We start from the raw sequence: 18,781 nt of genomic DNA, 5'->3' as shown, positions 1-18,781 counted from the left end.
CCCCTGTGTTCTTCCAGTCTGGAGAGGACGGGGGGTGGGGGGAAGAGATCATTGATGATCCCCCTCCCCTCTTCATCCCCCCTCCCCCCCTCGCTCTCTCCACACTCTCTCGCTCGCTCTCAATGCTGCCTTGGTCCTTGGCAGGTTCACGTTACCATGGAAACTCTCACATTGCCGCAGGCTGGTTGGAGCACGCTGGTTGAAAAAAGAAAGAGAGAGACTGATAGAGGGAAAGAAAGAGAGAGACTGATACAGAGGGGGGAGAGAGAGGGAGATTACTGCAGTAAGAGGGAGGGAGAGGGGAGATGAGGGGAGGGGGGGGAGCCGTAGAGCGGGCGAGAATTGGTTCTCCAATTCATTACCCCGCACAACTCGCTCCCCCACCTCCTCCCTCCCTCCCACCAAATCTTATCATTTGCATCAGCCGGGGTGCAGCACATGGGCCCAGTCCTGCTCTGTAGGCTGGACACGTTGGATCCAAACTTCAGACCGCATTCAATTATTCATCCGCTTCACTAGACAACGCTCACTGCACAGGCAACCTGCACACCGCCTGTAGGCAGCACATACGATAACACTGTCCCATACATCCCTACAGAGACACAGCCTGGGGAGGAGGGGATATCTACAGTGATATCTACCTATCGTCATCTCTGGCAGTCACAGTCTCACGGCCCGGGCCGTGACTTGAACCTGTGACCTTGTGGTTGTCCTCTTGAGCCGTAATGGCTGCGTGTGGAGATAGTGGGCCTGAGAGACACAGGCGTTGTCAGGGCCGGGGGTGTCCATTTTGGATCTGCTTGACAATGACTGACAGTCTGCTGAAGAGGATGAAATGGAACGGGAGAGAACATCTGTGCTCTGTGAAGGCGATTTGCCCCCCGGCGTTTATATAGAGGAACACCCACACACTTCTATGAGCTGTTTACCTGTTGTGTGACATTTACATTTAGTCATTTTTAGTCATTTAGCAGACGCTCTTATCCAGAGCGACATGACATGACAACTTAAACAGCCAAGACAAGCACCAGGCTACCTGAATATCCACCCACACAGCATTCCATCACACACACACACACAATCATCCTTCTGCCACACACACACGTACAGCACAAGCACATATATACACACAGACTTCAATCACACACTTGGACACGCACATCGCTTTTCATCACACCAACACACACATACTGCACATATCTGTGAGAATAAATATAGATATGGCGTACGATTTGATTCTGCGTCAGATGTCTGATCCACCACGATGCCCCAGACACCCTCCGTGCAGCACAGAAGCTATGGAACCACACAGAACCCAGAAGGAACCGTCTGTCCCCACAGAGAAGGGACCCAACCTTTTGTTCCAGAAAACACTTCTGCAACAAAAGGATGAAAGAAGACTTCATCCCATGACCTTGTCTCTCATCCGCCATCCTCCGCATATCACTTCACGGGTTATCATAAACAGGTCTGAGGAAGGAAATCTGCGGGGTTGTGTGGACTCAGAACGGATGATTCACATATCGGAGATGAGCTGCACCTGCAGTGTCCCAACAAAGAAACCATCACCCCCGTGGGTTGTGTGTGTCCGTGCGTTCCTGCGTTGCCGAGGTATTACAGACGTGTGATTGTGCCAGAGGTGCCCGTGTGCTCATTAAGAAACAGGACCACACTCCAGTGCAGAGCAAGAGTCTGAGCAGAAGCAGGTCTGCCCTCTGGCTGTAGAAGGCTGTTACAGCGCCCTCTGGCTGTGGACATGCAGCATCACAGGAATGTGCATATCACGGGTCTTCACTGCGTGTGCAGTCTGTCTGTCTAATAACCAGTGTCTTTTATGTCAAAAGTTTTTACTTAAGTCTATGCATTATAGCACCACAAGATAAAAGTATACAACCTAACAATATACAACAGTATACAACTACCAATTCCGTTTTTTGAAGAATTTGGGGAAGTGTCAAATGAATCACACCACAAGGCCTGCATCTGTAAATTACATTAGATTTATTATCCACACTTATCAGACAAACTCCTATGCTCTCTTCAACAAAGTTTTAGCTGGTCAGACAGCCAACAGTAAGGTTCGGCATGTTAAAAGGGATTGGGTTAGGAACTAACTTAATCATATAAACAGTTTACAAGCTAGTCATCCTCCTGTCTGTTTTTCTTCTTCTTTTTCCTCTTTTTCCCAGAATCCTCTACATCGCCATAGGCGGCGTCGAGCCTTTCATCTTTCACCTCAACTTCCTGTTTGACAGTGACGCCTAACCCCTGCACACCCTCTGCCTCCTCTTCCCCCGCTCCTCTGTCCTTATCCCTCTTTTTCTTCTTCTTCTTCCTCTTCTCCCTCGGATCAGTCTCTTCCAGGCCCTCTGGCGCCTCCCACTGGCTGGGGGTGAGAGCCGCAGGCTCCGTCTTCACACTAACCTGCGCTCGCTCCTCCTCTTCCCCCACTCCCTCCATCGCCAGGCTCCTCTTCTCTCTCTTCCTCTTCTTCCTGGTCTCTTCCTCCTGCTCTTGTCTGACCAGCTGACGGGGGAGGTAGGGGGCGGGATTGGAGGAGGACGCTGAAGGGACAGGAGAACTCTCTGGTTCCACCCCGGAGAGGGTGGGGGTCTTGCTGCCGAAGGGCTGGAAGCGCTGTCGTAGCCCGGGGGGGATGCAGGGGGCTGGGGTGGCAGGGATGGCCTTGGGGGCCTGGTTGGTGCTCACGTCGCCGTAGTTCTCACACACGTTCAGGAAGCCGCTGAAGGCGGGGCCACACACCGCCTTCTCGGGGAGGCGGGAGTGGCTTGTGAGGAGGCGGAGCTCGTTGGCACCAGGGGGAGTTGCCAGAATGCTGTAGATCTGGCCACTCCCGCTCTGCAGGGTCTGCAGACCCGAGAGAGAGACCTGCAAACTGTCAAAACTGGAAGGGAAGAGAAGGAACAGGCCAAGGATAGAAGAGTGTTATTAATAAGTCAGATTTTGTGGTACTTGAGATGTGGTTATTTTGAACTGTGTCTGGTAAATACAGACTTGTTTGACTCTAACCACCTAAATACAGTGGATAAAAGAGTCTGCTAAATGAAAACTATTTTAAAATGTCCGAAGGGCAATAATACATGCATTAAGCAGATGCTCATTATATAAGAGGGAGGAGGGAGTATAGAATAATACAGCTATAGAAAATTGGGTTTAATTTCACAGTGAGAACCTACCCGTTCGGTTTGAAGCTGTTGGGGGCTTTGATTAGCCAGAGCTCTGTGTTTTTGTCACTGACACTGTCTATCAGGGTGCTGGAACATGGTTTGTGGGAGAATGATACGAAGTCCGCCGGGCACTTATACGTCGTGTCTAGAGAGAGAGAGGAGATGTTTGTAGAGCGACTAGTAGGAATTGTCATAACAGATTATCCTAGTTTACCTCGGTGATTTAGGGATGATGGCGGTCTTGCATTATAGCTAGTCTGCTAACGTCAACGTGGAATTGTGACAGCTTTACAGCATTATCTATGTGGTCCAGATAGTTCATGGAATATATACAAAATACATATATATATTGTTGTCCGCTGACCTGTTTCTTAACGTGGTGAATCAGAAAAGTTTTAATCTATAATTTGTGCCTGGTTTACTTATGCCACCAGCGATACCGATTTAGCATAGCTTTCTTCTTACCTATCTTTTTCCGTTTAGATGGTGAATCCTCTTGGGTAGTCTCATCTTGTCTTTGTGGGGATATATCTTTAGACATACTGTACTATTTATGTTAAGATATATACAATTTTGTTCAACAATCACAAACGTTTGAACCGGAAAGCATGACATTTGCTGCTACACATGTTGTTTAAAATGTACCTATGACCCGGAAGAATATACGACCCACCCAATTCTGAGACACCGTGGAGTTTATACACTAGATGGCGATCTTCGACAGTCTGTCAGTTACCAAAGTGAACTTTAATTTGAGTGATATTGAATTTATATGTAAATAGATCCAATAATAAAAAATTTAAAATATTATACATTTTCGTCATCAAGCAGACGTTTTTATACAATGCAACTTATCAACAGCAAAATAATGTTAGTCTTGACCCCCCAAATGGAGTTAAACCCTCTCTGAAGGATTATTGGGCAAACATGTTCACCCTAACAGGCTGAGGGCATCCCGACATGCTGAAACAAGATAAATATTTTGATCACATAGCTTTAAGCTGATATACACCACGATTATTTGTCTAACAGTCATTCTGTTTGGACTCTGTGGGAAATTCTTTCATGGTTCAATGCAGAGTACTTACATAATGTCTTGTGTTGTGCCCTGTCACTGGGAGCTATGACAGGTCTTCCCTTCAAACGATCACTATGACTGACCGAAAATCAAACCCAAGAATTACATGCCAGCCCAGTTCACCACTTGGCCAAGAGGAGTTCTACAGGGTCAAAATACATTTAGTCTCTTTAAAGTCTCGGTGTGTTCCAAACTACCTCTACTACCGAACAGGCCATATCCATAGCCTTACCTGGCTTGGTTTGGACATCATACTTTAGACAAAAATGTATCTGAGTTAAAAGGTATTCCAAATTATGAAACGGAAATATAGAAAAGTTCTCTGTAAATAGCCTACAGAGCCTTAGTGTATGCACTTAGCAGATGCTTTCACCAAGAGTGACACATGGGGCTTGGTGGGTGAAACCTGCACTTATTACTCTTCTACTGAGGTATACTCACCATACAGTTGTGTGTGTGTGTGAGGGGGGGGGGGGGGGGGGTTGCTAGGTTGTTAGTAAAAATTCAAATGATGGCTGCTTGCCTCTTGGTAAACAATATCCATCTGATTGTGTTTTGTTTGTTTTCTGTTGACTTATGTTGTTGCTTGCAGCATTCAAGCCAAGAAGCACTGGATGTTTTAGTACTCCTGAGTACTATTGATAGAGTGTCCCTGAGGGGATAGGTATTGGATTGCTTAGCGGTTAAAGTAATTGACTGCAGACCCCCTCTACATGGTTTTAGGTTAAGAAACCGTCTGCAATATGTTATTACGTAATACGTTATTATATAGAGTTGGGTTGCTCATGGAAACAACGTGTTCTAAGTTGTTAAACTAAATCCAAAGCCTTTCCTCATGGGCTCAATCAAAAGTCGAAAAGTCTCAGAACGATTGTACACATGCTTGGTACCTGAACCACCTCTGCTACCCTGGTTTCCTGCCCTAGCCAAGAGTCTCTCCTGCACACACGTTTACCCAGACGCTTCTAATTGTCATCATAACTGTTGCTGTGGACTGCCTCCTCCAGTAACCTTTATCTTCTAAACCCCAGCCCCCACCCTTCCCTTTCCGGTTTTTGCTTCTGCCTCTCTTGCTCTCTATCTCCTCCCTCCCTCCCTCCCTCCCTCCCTCCCTCCCTCCCTCCCTCCCTCCCTCCCTCCCTCCCTCCCTCCCTCCCTCCCTCCCTCCCTCCCTCCCTCCCTCCCTCCCTCCCTCCCTCACTTCTCCCCTTCCTCCATCCCTTCTTCTCTCTGCCTTCCAGTCCTCTCTGTTGTGGTGTTCTGTTTACAGAGGACGATGGGAACCCCGGAACCAAGGTGACCGCATCTTGACTCTGTCTCCTCGGGTCCCCCTGGACCGACATTGACACAGCTGGACTCCCGTCTCCACGACGACCCCCTGCAATCACCATGACGCCGGCAGGAAGTGGGCTGCCATTGCATCCTGGGGCTGACTTCCTGGTCCGGGTCCTTTATAGGCAGCCAATCACCCCTTCTTCCCAGAACACCAATGTGACTAGATTGTCTCCATGATAATAGAGGGTTTCCGATAATCACATTAGTAGGAATCATATTACATATTGTTCATAGGTTTAGCCAATGGAATGAGAAACCCACCAATTACTATCTACAGATGAAACTGGGAGTAATAATTAGCTTGATATCTGGAATGTTGATGGGATAATTGACCTAATTTTGCTCCTTCATGGTCCAATGCTTTATCTGTTAAGTCTCTATTTTAAAACACTGTAGGGTTGAGTTTCCTGACGCATGTGAAGCCGAGTCCTTGAATCAACATGTCAATATCAATGAAGATTTTCCACGTAAAAGGGCTTCCTAGTACTAGACCATACCTTGGGAACCCGCCCATAAAGTTGCAGGTGTGCCCTGTAGAATCCTAAACTCAGGACCCATTCAGCCAGTGGCTTCATGTTAAACCGTATAGTGCTGAGTCACAGAGCATTGTTATAAAGATGCATTGTTGTAGGAGCAGCGAAGCACACTCAAAACCCTAGATATTTAGACCCAACAGTCTACCAATCTTACCATGACATCACCAAGTAAGCAAAAACACATTGTTTGAACATTTCCTTGCTTCCTTCTCTTATCAGTCAGACTTTGGACTGCCGGTCTAGTTAGACCCAAGCTCTGGGGCGGGATGGGGTCATTTCAGGTCCAATTTCATCCTTGAGCACATAAAGAACAACACTTTACAAATAAAATATACTTCTGTCTGGGTGGAATACTCAGTCATTTCAAATTGGAACTTCACTCTCAGGCAAGCGTCACGCAACATACCTAAAAAAGGTTGTTTTCGACACTATTGTTTCAGTCAGAGGACATTGTGGTGAGTTCCATGTCTTGGAGTTATTGAATTTCCTTTCAGACTAATGAAGTGAATTTGATTTCATATTGATTGCATCTACTGTATCATTTTGGGATATGTTTCTGAGAGAGATGCCACAAACATTTCTGTTACCTGAAACGGAAGTATTTTACTTACTAACACTGGCTTCTCAAAATCTGAATAATAACTACATTTACGTGTACCAGGAATGTACCTTGGATCTTTACTGAGCTATTTGTAGTGAAAGCTGAACCGAATGTGACTGGATTTGGTTGCATGGAGTTGGCTCCATTTTAAGACGCGATATGGGTGTAATCTCATTAAGCTCCTCCATTCATATTTCACCCTGGTAGCCAAAGTGGGTCACCTGGCAGGGTGTATTCCAAGAAGTCGACACAGATATTAATATCAGAAGTCAATCTTCCATTAATATCTCAGAAAACAGACCCAGAACAAAGGAAGACCAGGAGCGATTGTGTTTGTGAACCTTTGACCTCCCTTATTGCATCACTTCCACCTCACGGATCAATAGAGGGAAAAGGGGAGGGGATGCGGAGACAAAGGAAACCTAATTGTGACACTTCAAAGGAAAGGAAAAACCTACATCCAAGCTAGAGGACCTATGAAAATTCCAGGCTGAATTCATGCAGGAAATTATAGTAAGATGCTTGAAGTCTCACATTGTAGGTACAGCTACCGCATTCCGCAGTCTACTTTAAAAAATGGAATGAGTCTGTATTCATACAACCTTGGATGTATTGCCGAATGGACTTTTAACAGAAAAAAGGCCTGATTCTCCCTGTGACTTTCCCAGGCTTGTTAGGGAATGAAAGGTAATGATAATGGTGATGATAATGGGCTGTGGCCAATCGTCGCCTATAGCCCTGCTATAAATAGCGCCTCTGGAGACAGAATTTGTGAGCTTTTGATGCGGAAGAAGCGTCCTGTCCTCCCTGGGAGACGGCAGGAGAGTTATGCTCCTCTGACACTCCAATAACATCCTCCATTCCTCTGCCTCTCTTTTCACCTCCCTCCTCCTCTCTTCCCCTCCCCCGCTCTCCCCCTTCTCTCCTCTCCTCTAACAAGGGGACAGTCCTTTAGAAAGACTATAAATTACCATGTTTTCTCCGATCCTGGGGTGGTGGGGAGGGTTGATGAACTGCAGGAGACACGCTGTCCTCTGCCTGCTTTATAAATAGTGGTGAACAGAATGTATAGAGACAGAACTCAACTTCCTCTGTTCCGTTCATCAGGTATCACCTTAGGTCAAGGACAAAAAGAAAAGCAGAATGCAGTTCTAAACGCCTATAATACAGAACTGCCTTTTTCAAACTTGGTAGACAGAGTGCGGATGCTCACAGGGGTTCTGAGAGAAAACGCCGGCGTCTAGAACGAGCTACAGAGCGTGGATAAGCACCAACGTTATGACACGGCAGATTCGCGGAGGGAATGAGACACAGCAATGCGCAGCTTTCCTAATTGGATACCTGAAGCGTGATGTTGAAACCCTGCTGTGTTGCCGGTGGCGATCCTAATCAATGTACCGTTCTGTTTCAGTAAACACACACATGGACTAGGACACACATTGTTTATTTCCCAGTGATATTGTTGAACAGAAGGCCAAGAGTAGCCTTGAGCCTCTCTCTCCTCAGAGAACAAACAAACAGACGGGCATACAAAGAAACAGTCAGACAGACAGTCGGACATACAGAGGAACAGTCAGACAGACAGTCAAACACACACACAGATAAACAGTCAGACATACAGAGGAAAAGTCAGATAGACAGTCAGACATACAGAGAAACAGTCAGATAGACAGTCAGACATACAGAGGAACAGTCAGATAGACAGTCAGACATACAGAGGAACAGTCAGATAGACAGTCAGACACAGAGAAACAGTCAGATAGACAGTCGGAGATACAGAGGAACAGTCAGATAGACAGTCGGAGATACAGAGGAACAGTCAGATAGACAGTCAGACATACAGAAAAACAGAGAGACAGGATAGTTACAAGGCATCTAGAGTTGGTGGGAGGAGAGATGTAAACATGTGGTTTCCCAGACATAGATTAAACCTAATCTCAGACCAACACACAACCTCAGACTAGTTTAGTCCTAGACCAGGTTTAAACTGGGTCCCGTAGAGTTGAATTTGAGGTCCGTACTCTCTAAAGGCCTGGCTCCAGCCCTAACCCGCTCACAGCTCCTGTCACTGTGGGGTGGGGTGACCCCGGGGCAGCAGGCTTCCTGTCCACATGCGTCCTGCTTGGATCACATTCCTCAGATCCTCTCCTCCTCTTCACCTACACATGGGTTAACAATCACAGTTCTTCATACACTATGAGGTACAGTACAAGCAACAATTTGCCCCAAAACAACAACAACTCAAAACCATATCCCAATAATTTTCACATTTCACAAAAAAATCAAATAAAAAAGACAACAAAAAGAAAAGAAAGAAAACAACTATTCGTTTTTTTTTTGTTTTTTTTTACAAATCAGTACAGTTCCTGGTCCCTGGTCATAAGAAACAAAACAAACCCCAGTTTCTATGTCTACAGTCCTGCGGGCTGGAGCCAGATGTCTAGCAGGCCCACATGAGTCAATGGTAACATGATCTGTGCGTGCGCATCACAAACTCCAGACTGTGTGTGTGCTGTTCTAGAACGTTCCTGCAGGACACTCCGGTCATTTCTTAACACTGAGTATAGTCATCTGTAGACACTCCCCTCTCAGGGCGACCAGCTCAGTCTTATACGTGCTCGGCTTCCCCTCCCCGCCCGCCATGCCGTACACCGCCGTCTGCTTCTTGGCCGCCAGCGGCGTTTCCAAGGTGACCGAGCCGGCATTGAGAGCGTCGGCGGGCGGCGCGCCCCCGCCGCGGTGGAGGCACGAGAGCAGCGAGGAGAGCGCGCGGCCCACGTCGTTCCTCGCCCCCTCGTTGACGAAGCAGTACAGGATGGGGTCGGCCACGCAGTTGAGGCTGGTCAGCGCCAGCGCCACGTGGTACGCGGCGAACAGGTCCTCCTCGGCACCGCAGTCGCACGGCTTCCTGAGGAACAGGATGCTCCGCCACAGGAGCAGGAAGTGGTATGGCCCGAAACACAGCAGCACGATGAGGATCAGGCTGAGGGCCAGACGTTTGATCTTGGCCTTCTCCTGGCGCTCCGTCGACACGTTCCCCCTCACCGCGCGCAGGATCCCGCGGTACGCCGCCAGCATGGCCGCCCACGGCGCCAGGAACCCCAGGAAGGTACGGTAGAGGTTCATGCCCGCCACCCAGTCTTGCATGGGGTACTTCTCGAAGCAGAAGGTGTGGTTGAAGCGGTCCTGGAACAGCTCGTCGTGGAAGAGCGGGGCGGAGTTGGCCACCACCTCGATGACCCAGACCACGGCGCTGACCAGCAGGGCGGTCTTGACCCGGCGGACTTTGGTGAAGCGGAGCGGGTGAGCCACGGCCAGGTAGCGGTCCAGGGAGATGCAGCACAGGAAGGCGATGCTGACGTAGATGTTGGTGTAGAAGATGAAGCCGAACAGCTTGCAGGACTCCTGCCCATGGATCCAGTCATCGTGCTGCAGGAAGTAGTCGATCCACAGGGGCAGAGTGAAGATGTAGAGGAGGTCGGCAATGGAGAGGTTGATCAGGTAGATTCCCAGCTCGTTCCTCTGCCTCACCTTGGGGGGGGGGAAGAGGAGGCGGAGGAAGAGGAGGAGGGAGGGGGGAGGAAGAGGGAAGGGTTTGGGACGGAGGGGGGAATAGAGGGAGGGAAGAGGGAGGGGTGGGGTGAAGAAAGGCGGGGGCAGTTATTTTGTGTTGGTCTTCTGTCATAATATTGTGAACTGTACACCAACTGACATACAGGCAGACGGAGCGATGCAGGCAGATCAAACGACAGATAACAAACTGACAAGCTTGGGTAGCAGACCAAGAGATACAACACACACACACACACTAAGGCACAAATAAACAAACACACACACCTGCAGGTAGGCGGCCCACAACGCCATGCAGTTGGCGGGCAGTCCGAGGACGATGACGATGATGTAGAGCGTGGGCTGGAAGTACTGGTCGATCTTGGAGTCCACATTGCAGAAGGTAATGTTGCACATGGTGCCGTTCCGTCTCTCCTCTCAGCTCACGGTGTCGCACCTGGGGCGGGGCTTGTTCCAGCGACAGCAGCTCTCTCTGAGGTACATGGTTGTGTTGGCTCGCGGCCTAGGCAGGAGTCCCAGGGAGCAGCCCTGGAGAGCCAAGGGGACGATAGGAGGAAGAGGACATGGCCAGTGTCTCCCCGTGAGGCTCAGAGGATATTAGGGCTCGTCTCTTCCAAAACACTGATGTTTTCACCCCTAGTGGGCCTCTGGTGTCGGACGCCCCTCTCCCATTACACGCTGGCGTTGCCCCACCTCTCTGGACCAGGGAACAGGGGAGGAGAGGAGGTGAAATCAAAGCTGTCTTATCGACAGAGGGCCAGACCTCCACCCTAGAAGCAGGGCCTCATCAATCTTTGAGAGATTATCGTCCGCTCTCTGTGGCCCGGGCTCTTTGTGGCCAGGGCTCTCTCTGTGTGTGCGTCTGTGAGCGTATGTGTGAGCGTGTGTGTGTGTGTGTGTGTGTGTGAGGACTGAGAGCACAGGCTGATCTGTGGTGTCAAAGAGCTCTTGAAGGGTCCAGCAACACGCACACCTCCTCCAAGATAGTCACAGCAAAGCCCTGGTTCGCACACAATCTGTTAGCTCAGATCCCAGCAACACCGCACATCTGAGGAGAGGAGGAGAGGAACGGAGGATTGAGAGGGTGAAGATAGAGAGGGGGGAGAGAAGGGGGGAGAGAAGGGGGGTTGAGTCAGCGGGAAGATTGAGAGGTGAGGCAGAGAGAGAGGAGAGAGATAGAGGGAGGTGGTAATGCAAAAGGGGGGAGATAGACAGAGGGGGTAGAGCGAGTGGGGGGAGAGAAGGCAGGGGGATGTGTGGAGAGGGGAAGAAGAGAGAAAGAGAGACAAGGAGCGGAATAGGGAGATAGGAGGGGAGAGAGAGAGGGATGAGGACAAAGAGAGAGATTGTTACAGTAGTCATCCAGTGCACGGGCACTTCATCAGTTTGATGCATGTTTTCAGTCTGTGTGTCTTTGATGAAGGGTCCTTCAGTAACGACCACAGACATTTCAGACATCAGCCTCTCCTTTGTTATGCCCTCTTAGCTTTGATTGTCTCTAGTTCCCCTCTTGTTAACGGTGCTTCACTGGGATCCTCACATTCACACGTCTCTCAAGTTTCACCATATCAGCTTCCTAAGTTATTTGTGGAGTGTATTCTCTGGACGTCCGACCCCCCCTCCCCCGCTCCTCACTTCTGAGGTGTTTCTGCTTGTGCTAGGAGTTCAGGGGTTTGTTGTTGTGTCTCTCATGGCTGCCTTTCCAGGCTTACCCTCACTGTTTTAAGTACTGTTTAATTATAGATTCACAGAATTATATATAATCTCACTCACCAAAATGGTTAAACGGTTCTTTCCTTGTGGAAACTCCAGCAATCATCCACACACAAATAGGCAAATCCTGTTTAATCCATCTGTCAGGGCTAAGATAAACTATTTTGAATTTGGAGATTTATGATCAAAATGGCATAATTCAATGATCATTCATTCAGTAATAAAGTAGGCTGGAAATAGCTGACCAGAACCAGATCCAGAGCTAGGACCAGAGCCAGGATCAAGACCAGAGCCAGGACCACAACAAGCACCAGGACCAGAACAAGCACTAGGACCAGAACAAGCACTAGGACCAGAACCAGGACCCAAACAGGGCCAGGTCGGGTCAATTAAAACTCTTGCCTATGGCAATGTTCCCACTGACAGGATTCCACTCCAGACTTTCTTTTGGCTTGGGCACCAGTGCTTTTGTTGGTATGTTGTGTTTCCTCCACCCAGGGGGATTTGAGGACTTTGAGCAATCAGTGAAGAGCAACCCACTGACGTCACCAGAGACAGAACCAATGACTCACTCTGTGAGTTCACTTAACACCAAAATTGCAAGTTTAACAACAGAGACCAAAAATGTGAGGGTCACAGAGATGAGAAGAAAAGCAAAGACAGAAAAAACTCCAGATGTCATGTCCTGCACCCTGGAGATCTTCCAAGATGGACAGAGATCCTCCGCAGCCCACCGTGGGGTGATCGGGTTTCATCAAAAGTAGAGTTTGCGTCGCAAAAGCAAACAAAACACAAGTCTACATTCTCGTCTTCATAAGAACAACTCTGCAGAAAAAAACACACTGTCCCTTCCATCCTACGTCACGACACCACCGCCAAACCTCGAGCACACACACACACACACACACACACAAAAAGCCTATAAACCTCACCAGTGCCCCAGATCAGAATGGACTCACCGAAGTAAGCTCCCTGGCCTGAACCTTTTTGTTTCTCGTCCTGGTGGAGAAACACACACGTGAGACTGCGGGGCCCAGACAAGGGCCGTGGAAATGAGCCTCGGGGGGATTAGAAGTACCGGTTTCCAACCAGGCCGGTCGCTCTGTACGTTGACCTTGTCTAGGGGAACGTTCCACCTACTCAACAGTACAGCCCAGAAACTGGGTCACTGACCAGCTAGCTACTGTAGCTACAGTAGCTACAGTAAGGTGTCCTGTGGTGGCACGCTATAGAAATATCACTGCTTTCTACTGACTTCATTTGTCGAATTTGGCAGGTGTGTTAGCCTACATATCGGTGGTGAGGTGTGTGTGTGTGTGTATACGTAGCTGTAGTAAGACTGAGAGCTTTGGGCTGTGCTATCACAGCTATGTTCTTGATTCCAGAACATATCAGCACCACCAGCATCAGTCTCCTACGCACTCTAGGTTCCGGGAAGGCTTTACCGCACAGTATGTAACTGTCACTGCCTTCGCCCTGACAACAGTGGCCTACATTATCAAGCCTGGCTGTCTGTTTACATCCCTGGAGGAGGAGGAGGGGGGGGGGCAGCGAAGGGGAGAAGAGGAGGGGGGCAGGAGGAGGATAAGGAACAAATGAGAGGTCCTGCATGATGTTGATAGCCTAAACAGTGGAGAGGGATGCTGGGAGTGCGTGGTGTAGGGATCCCATAACCCTATAGAAACGCATGAACACCGAAGCAGTAGTCTACATTTCCACATGGAACAGAACTATTCGTAACAATAGAACCACTGCTGAAGGGCTCTAGAACCTTCGCGTTGAACAGAATAAATAGAACGCGTCAATGGAACGTTCTATTGTCTAAGTCTTTCTACGTGGAACACATTTAGGTACAGCTCAGCTCCAGGGTGAAGGCTGTGTCTGCATGGGAACAGTAAAGTGACATGTGAAGAATGTGGTCAGTGCTCACTGTCACTGCTAGATGCTTATCACTGAGTGTTTGCATGTGACGGACAGGAATCCCTACATTGTCATATCAACACACATTGAAACACTGACATACCATACACGCACTCACCCCCAAGACACGCGTGACCCTACCCAGCTCACTCCCAGGATTCACGGTGGATCGCACACACGCATAGCTCAATGCACATCCATCAAGTCTGTTCACACACAGCTATTCACAGGGACGTGGCTATCGCTCTCTCCGCGCGTTAGGAAGGAATCGCGTGTGTTCACACTTGACATCACTGCATGTCATCTCTGTCTCTCCATACGCTGTGGATGCTATCATCAGGTCTAGCAGTCATGCTGGATATGTTCTGTGTAGATCTGATTCTCCACAGCTCTGCTGTTGATGTGAAGGCCGGGTTTAGGAGCAACGTCTGACAGCCTGTAGCAGCCCAGCTGTCTATCAACAAGTTTGGCTTTTGGTTGCGGGCATGTGATGCAACGTATGAGGGATGCCTATTTGCCTCTCTGCTGTTCTGTAGATACCAACCAAGACTGGCTCTAGCGGCTGATCAGCAGAGTGTGTGCGTGCGTGTGTGTCTACGTTTTCATGTGTGTCTGTGCATGCGTGTTTGTTCTGGTGAATGTGCGGGTCAGTGGAAACGCAATGTCAGTACGTCTGCACATACAATGTATATGATGTGTGTCTTTTATGTCTACATTAACCTGGTCCCCGGTTCCTCTTCGCAATCAGCGGAGCGAAGCGATGTTTGATCCGTCGCCAGGAAGGATTAGTGATTTGGGGCTGCCACACAAACATCATGCTGACTGCCACTACCAGAGGCCTCCCTCAAACCCCTCCTACGCAGACAAAGTGCTTGCCTCACAGTTTTCTGTTTATTCTGCTCTGTGTGTCTATTGTCAAAGGCTGTGAATGTTACACCACTACTATCCACGACGGAGCTGGATGCTGGGGAAAGGTTGCTGCATGCTGCTGCTGCCCGGACATTGGCTGTCTGACTGCACAATGGATACTTGATGAATGAAGGAAAAAAGGAATGAATGGATGAATTCTGTCTTCTCCAAACGATGGGACGGACAATCCACTCCCAATGCAGTCTGCTGAGCTGAAGATGAAGAGGTTTCTTGTCACACACTCCTGGAATGCAGGATGTCGGACAGTAAACAAGATCCAGGAACTCAATCGAATGCAAGACGTTGTTATTCGGCTGATTATTGTTCACTCATTATCGCGGTGAAGTGTCCGACTTCAAAGGGTTGGAAGCACTTGCTTAAAGCATTCGGCTACATTCAGTGGAAAATGCTAGGTGGAAAATGTTTCAAATGTTTAGACTAACAATTTACAAATTCGATAATTAGTCTAAACTGAAATACTCACAGACTGACCAGAGCAGGACACAGTCAAACAAACCAAAACGTCACAACCCAAAACAAATGAGATGGAGGACAGCGCAGATCGAGTGCTGTGTACTGTGACTTGCTGAGATCAATGGTGTCAGAATATTCGCAGCTTTGGGCCACAGGATGAAACAGTATGTTCTAGGGTGGGCTATTCTTGCTGTTCTCTACTGGGATTGCTAGGGTCATGAAGTCAGATACCCTGCTGATGAGAACATAATGAAGTAATACTTGACATGTGCAAAGTACTTCAACGGCTAGCTAATCTCACTCTGATTGGGAGTCAGGTGGCTGAGCGGTTAGGGAATCGGGCTAGTAATCAGAAGGTCGCTGGTTCGATTACCGGCTGTGCAAAATGACGTTGTGTCCTTGGGCAAGGCACTTCACCCTACTTGCCTCGGGGGAATGTCCCTGTACTTACTGTAAGTCGCTCTGGATAAGAGCGTCTGCTAAATGACTAAATGTAAATGTAAATGATCCAACATCAGGTCACAGAAAGGAGAAGATGGAGCCCAGCCCCAGAACTCTGTCTGAGGTCCTGGCTGACAGTGGACTGGGACAAAGTTCCTAACATGACTTCTCGTTCACAGGTTTCCAATGCTGGAAACTATTAGGTGTTCCTGGCAGTTAGTGTTTGAACAAGGCCTTCCTTTCAGTCCTCACAGTCAGTGAACTCAAACTCATAATGTATGTGACCGTGACCCCAAATTAGGGACAAAACCGACCAAATGGGCCTGTATGAGTGCTCATGACAGCTAAACACTAGTGTGCTGTTGTCCAAATGGTGCTGTTGACAGTCAAACATGAGAGTGAAGTTAATACCCTTGACGGTCCAGCTATCAACACAACATGTTATTAGCTCCAGTACGGAAGGGACCAAATCACAGTCAACCTTGACCATAACACGGTAAAACATGAACCCATTCAACTCAACACCGTTCCATCTCCTCTTCAACAGGAAACGCATCACACTATCACAGGAAACCCAAGGAGGAAGTTGAAATTGTTTCAGGCTTCCAGCAGTTAGCACACAGATGACCGATCACTTAGCACAGTTAAAAAGGATGAGTGCGTCCCCATGGTGTGATTTGGGATGCAGGCCTAGGATGCCGAGATGTATATGACGCCATGGAGACGCATATCCAATCGTAAATGGTAAACAGTATTCAGAAGGGTAGGAAACAGTATCGTGCCGTGTTTGTTTCTGCACCAAATGAACCCTCAGCTGGTCTCCAAAACAAGGAATGAGATGGCGCAGTCACTACGAGCACTTATGACTGCGCTGTTCCCCTGGTCTGTAACTGGACAGACAGCGTTGGATTCACACAGTGCTGCTCTGCAATGAGAAGGTTGAGTGGGAGTTGAATGGAGAACACAGGGACGTGTCAGAGGTCACCAGCAGAATCTCCCGTCTGTGGTCTGTCATTTCTAATCGACCGACTGCACTGCACACCCAGTCATGATCTGTCCATAGGGGAACACTGAGACCAGCTCTGTCAAGGAAACACACTGACCGTGAACCCTTTCGCCGCAACGCTGTTCCCTCTCCTCCCCAAATGGAATCCCATCACTCTCCTTCGGGAAATCATGTCGGAAGTTGAGATATCTTCAGCCTACGGTAGTCAGCACACAGATGACCAACCACTTAGCACTAAGCAGGCTCTTTTGTTGTAGTTTTGGATATTAAAAAGATGAGATTCAGAAACCCATTGTACAGTCGTGCCCATAAGTTTTAGCAATGACAAATGTTGTGTTTTGTAAAGTTTGCTGGTTCAGTTTCTATAGAATACTGGAATACAACCAGGCACATTTAATATTTTTTCAAGCTTTTTTGGGGCGATCATTTTCAATATCTGCAAATAGTCTCCTCTTTTACAGCATTCAATCTGCTCTTAAAATCCAATCAGAATGATAGTGATTTCACCTGGCTAGAACTAGTTCACACTTTCCCCTGTGCTGATATGACTTACTGAAATCATGTTAGCAGTCATTTTATGCCAAGGCCCAGCAGGCTTTGCAAACACAAAATGTATGTCGCTCCCAAAACTTTTGGCCACGGCTGTACATGGTGATACATGGAAGTGTAAAAGGGCACCAGCTGGTGGTTTACAATCTATCATTTACAATCAAGTAACTGATGATCAGTCCATAGGATTTATAACGGTCGTTCAGTTGTCTCTCTAACAGTCATTTCCCTTTGAAAGGGTTGGCATGCCCAACACAGTGCAGTCACATCCTCAGCAGTTGGACGGTGTCTGGCTCATTCACGGCTCAGTTCTGGACAGGCTTCCCATCGGACGGTCTCAGGGGTCTGCAGTTTAATAACAAGCGTAAACATGGGGCGAGGACCCTCGGTGTCAGCTCCCTAGGGACCCCTGGGAAAGACCCCCTGTCATCCAGAAAAACAATAAACACAAGAGAGGAGGGGAGGGGAGAGGAGAGGAGGGGAGAGGAGAGGAGGGGGTGAGGAAGGGAGGGGTGAGGAGAGGAGGGGTGAGGAGAGGAGAGGAGAGGAGGGGGTGAGGAGGGGAGGGGTGAGGACAGGAGGGGTGAGGAGAGGAGAGGAGGGGAGGGGTGAGGAGGACGGATTGAGAGGAAAGGAGAAGAAGGGACGGGAGAGGAGAGGAGAGAGCCGGCATCCCCTCTAATCAGTCCCGTTTGAGAGACGAGACATTTCCTCTTCCCCTGCTACTAGCCAGGGAGGATGGAGGGATGAGAGAAGAAGAGAGAGAGGGAATCACAAACACACACAGAGGCAAACAGAGAGAGACCGACAGGAAGGAGGGCCTGAAACAGAACAGTGTGATTATTCCTTCATTAGAAGAGATCAGAGAGGGGAGACTACCAAGGGCCTTGGCAGCCCAACAGCCAACAAACACCGGGGTCAAGTAAGGTTTATTTACACTAGACAAGACATGCAGGGGAAGGACACGGAGATAAAGAGATGGTGTCACCACTATCGCCACCCCCCGCACCCCAACCCCCTCGCTGGGCTCTACACTTCACGTCATTGGTTTGTCATCGAACAGTCTCCTAAGTCTTCTGGGATAGGCCGGGATATTAGGCAAACATTGCGAGGACCCCTCTTGCTGAGACAATAAATGACCTGATGCTTCTGACCAAACTCAAGTACTTCCTGTCAAACTGTCAAGCACTTCATTGAATACTGTTTTGTTATTTTGTGGGGGGGAGGTTAGATGAATGTCATAAGCTATCATTGTGTAACTTCAAGTGCACTGATTTGGGTAGCTGATGGGAAATAGTATTATAAAACAGTAAACATCCTGTTGTACTTCACATTTATCATTCACCCAAGTGAAGAAAAAACAATCTAATTGCTCATCTAATAAAAACAGTACGGAATGTTCCAGTGTTTCCATCACTGATTCTTAGAATGCCTAAGTTCTGATATAATTGGACCGGAGGC

The 18,781-nt window shown here is 48.4% G+C and overlaps 2 protein-coding genes across 2 annotated transcripts; both read right to left on the bottom strand.

Annotated features, from left to right (window-relative positions):
- Window positions 1–1,980: 1,980 nt before the first annotated feature.
- On the bottom strand, window positions 1,981–3,810 carry polr1g (RNA polymerase I subunit G). Its single transcript, XM_067246771.1, has 3 exons — window positions 3,654–3,810; window positions 3,198–3,333; window positions 1,981–2,905 (listed from the first exon to the last, which is right to left on the bottom strand). The coding sequence occupies exons 1-3, from the start codon at window positions 3,727–3,729 to the stop codon at window positions 2,140–2,142; spliced, it is 978 nt and encodes a 325-aa protein (XP_067102872.1). The 5' UTR covers window positions 3,730–3,810; the 3' UTR covers window positions 1,981–2,139.
- A 4,362-nt stretch (window positions 3,811–8,172) lies between these two features.
- Window positions 8,173–11,026, bottom strand: gpr4 (G protein-coupled receptor 4). Its single transcript, XM_067246541.1, has 2 exons — window positions 10,576–11,026; window positions 8,173–10,269 (listed from the first exon to the last, which is right to left on the bottom strand). The coding sequence occupies exons 1-2, from the start codon at window positions 10,702–10,704 to the stop codon at window positions 9,283–9,285; spliced, it is 1,116 nt and encodes a 371-aa protein (XP_067102642.1). The 5' UTR covers window positions 10,705–11,026; the 3' UTR covers window positions 8,173–9,282.
- Between the last annotated feature and the right edge of the window lie 7,755 nt (window positions 11,027–18,781).

This window comes from Osmerus mordax, chromosome 11 (genome assembly GCF_038355195.1).
Source record: "Osmerus mordax isolate fOsmMor3 chromosome 11, fOsmMor3.pri, whole genome shotgun sequence".
Taxonomy (NCBI): Eukaryota; Metazoa; Chordata; class Actinopteri; order Osmeriformes; family Osmeridae; genus Osmerus; species Osmerus mordax.
The sequence above is the reverse complement of the archived record's forward strand: the minus strand, read 5'-3'. Positions and strand labels throughout refer to the sequence as shown.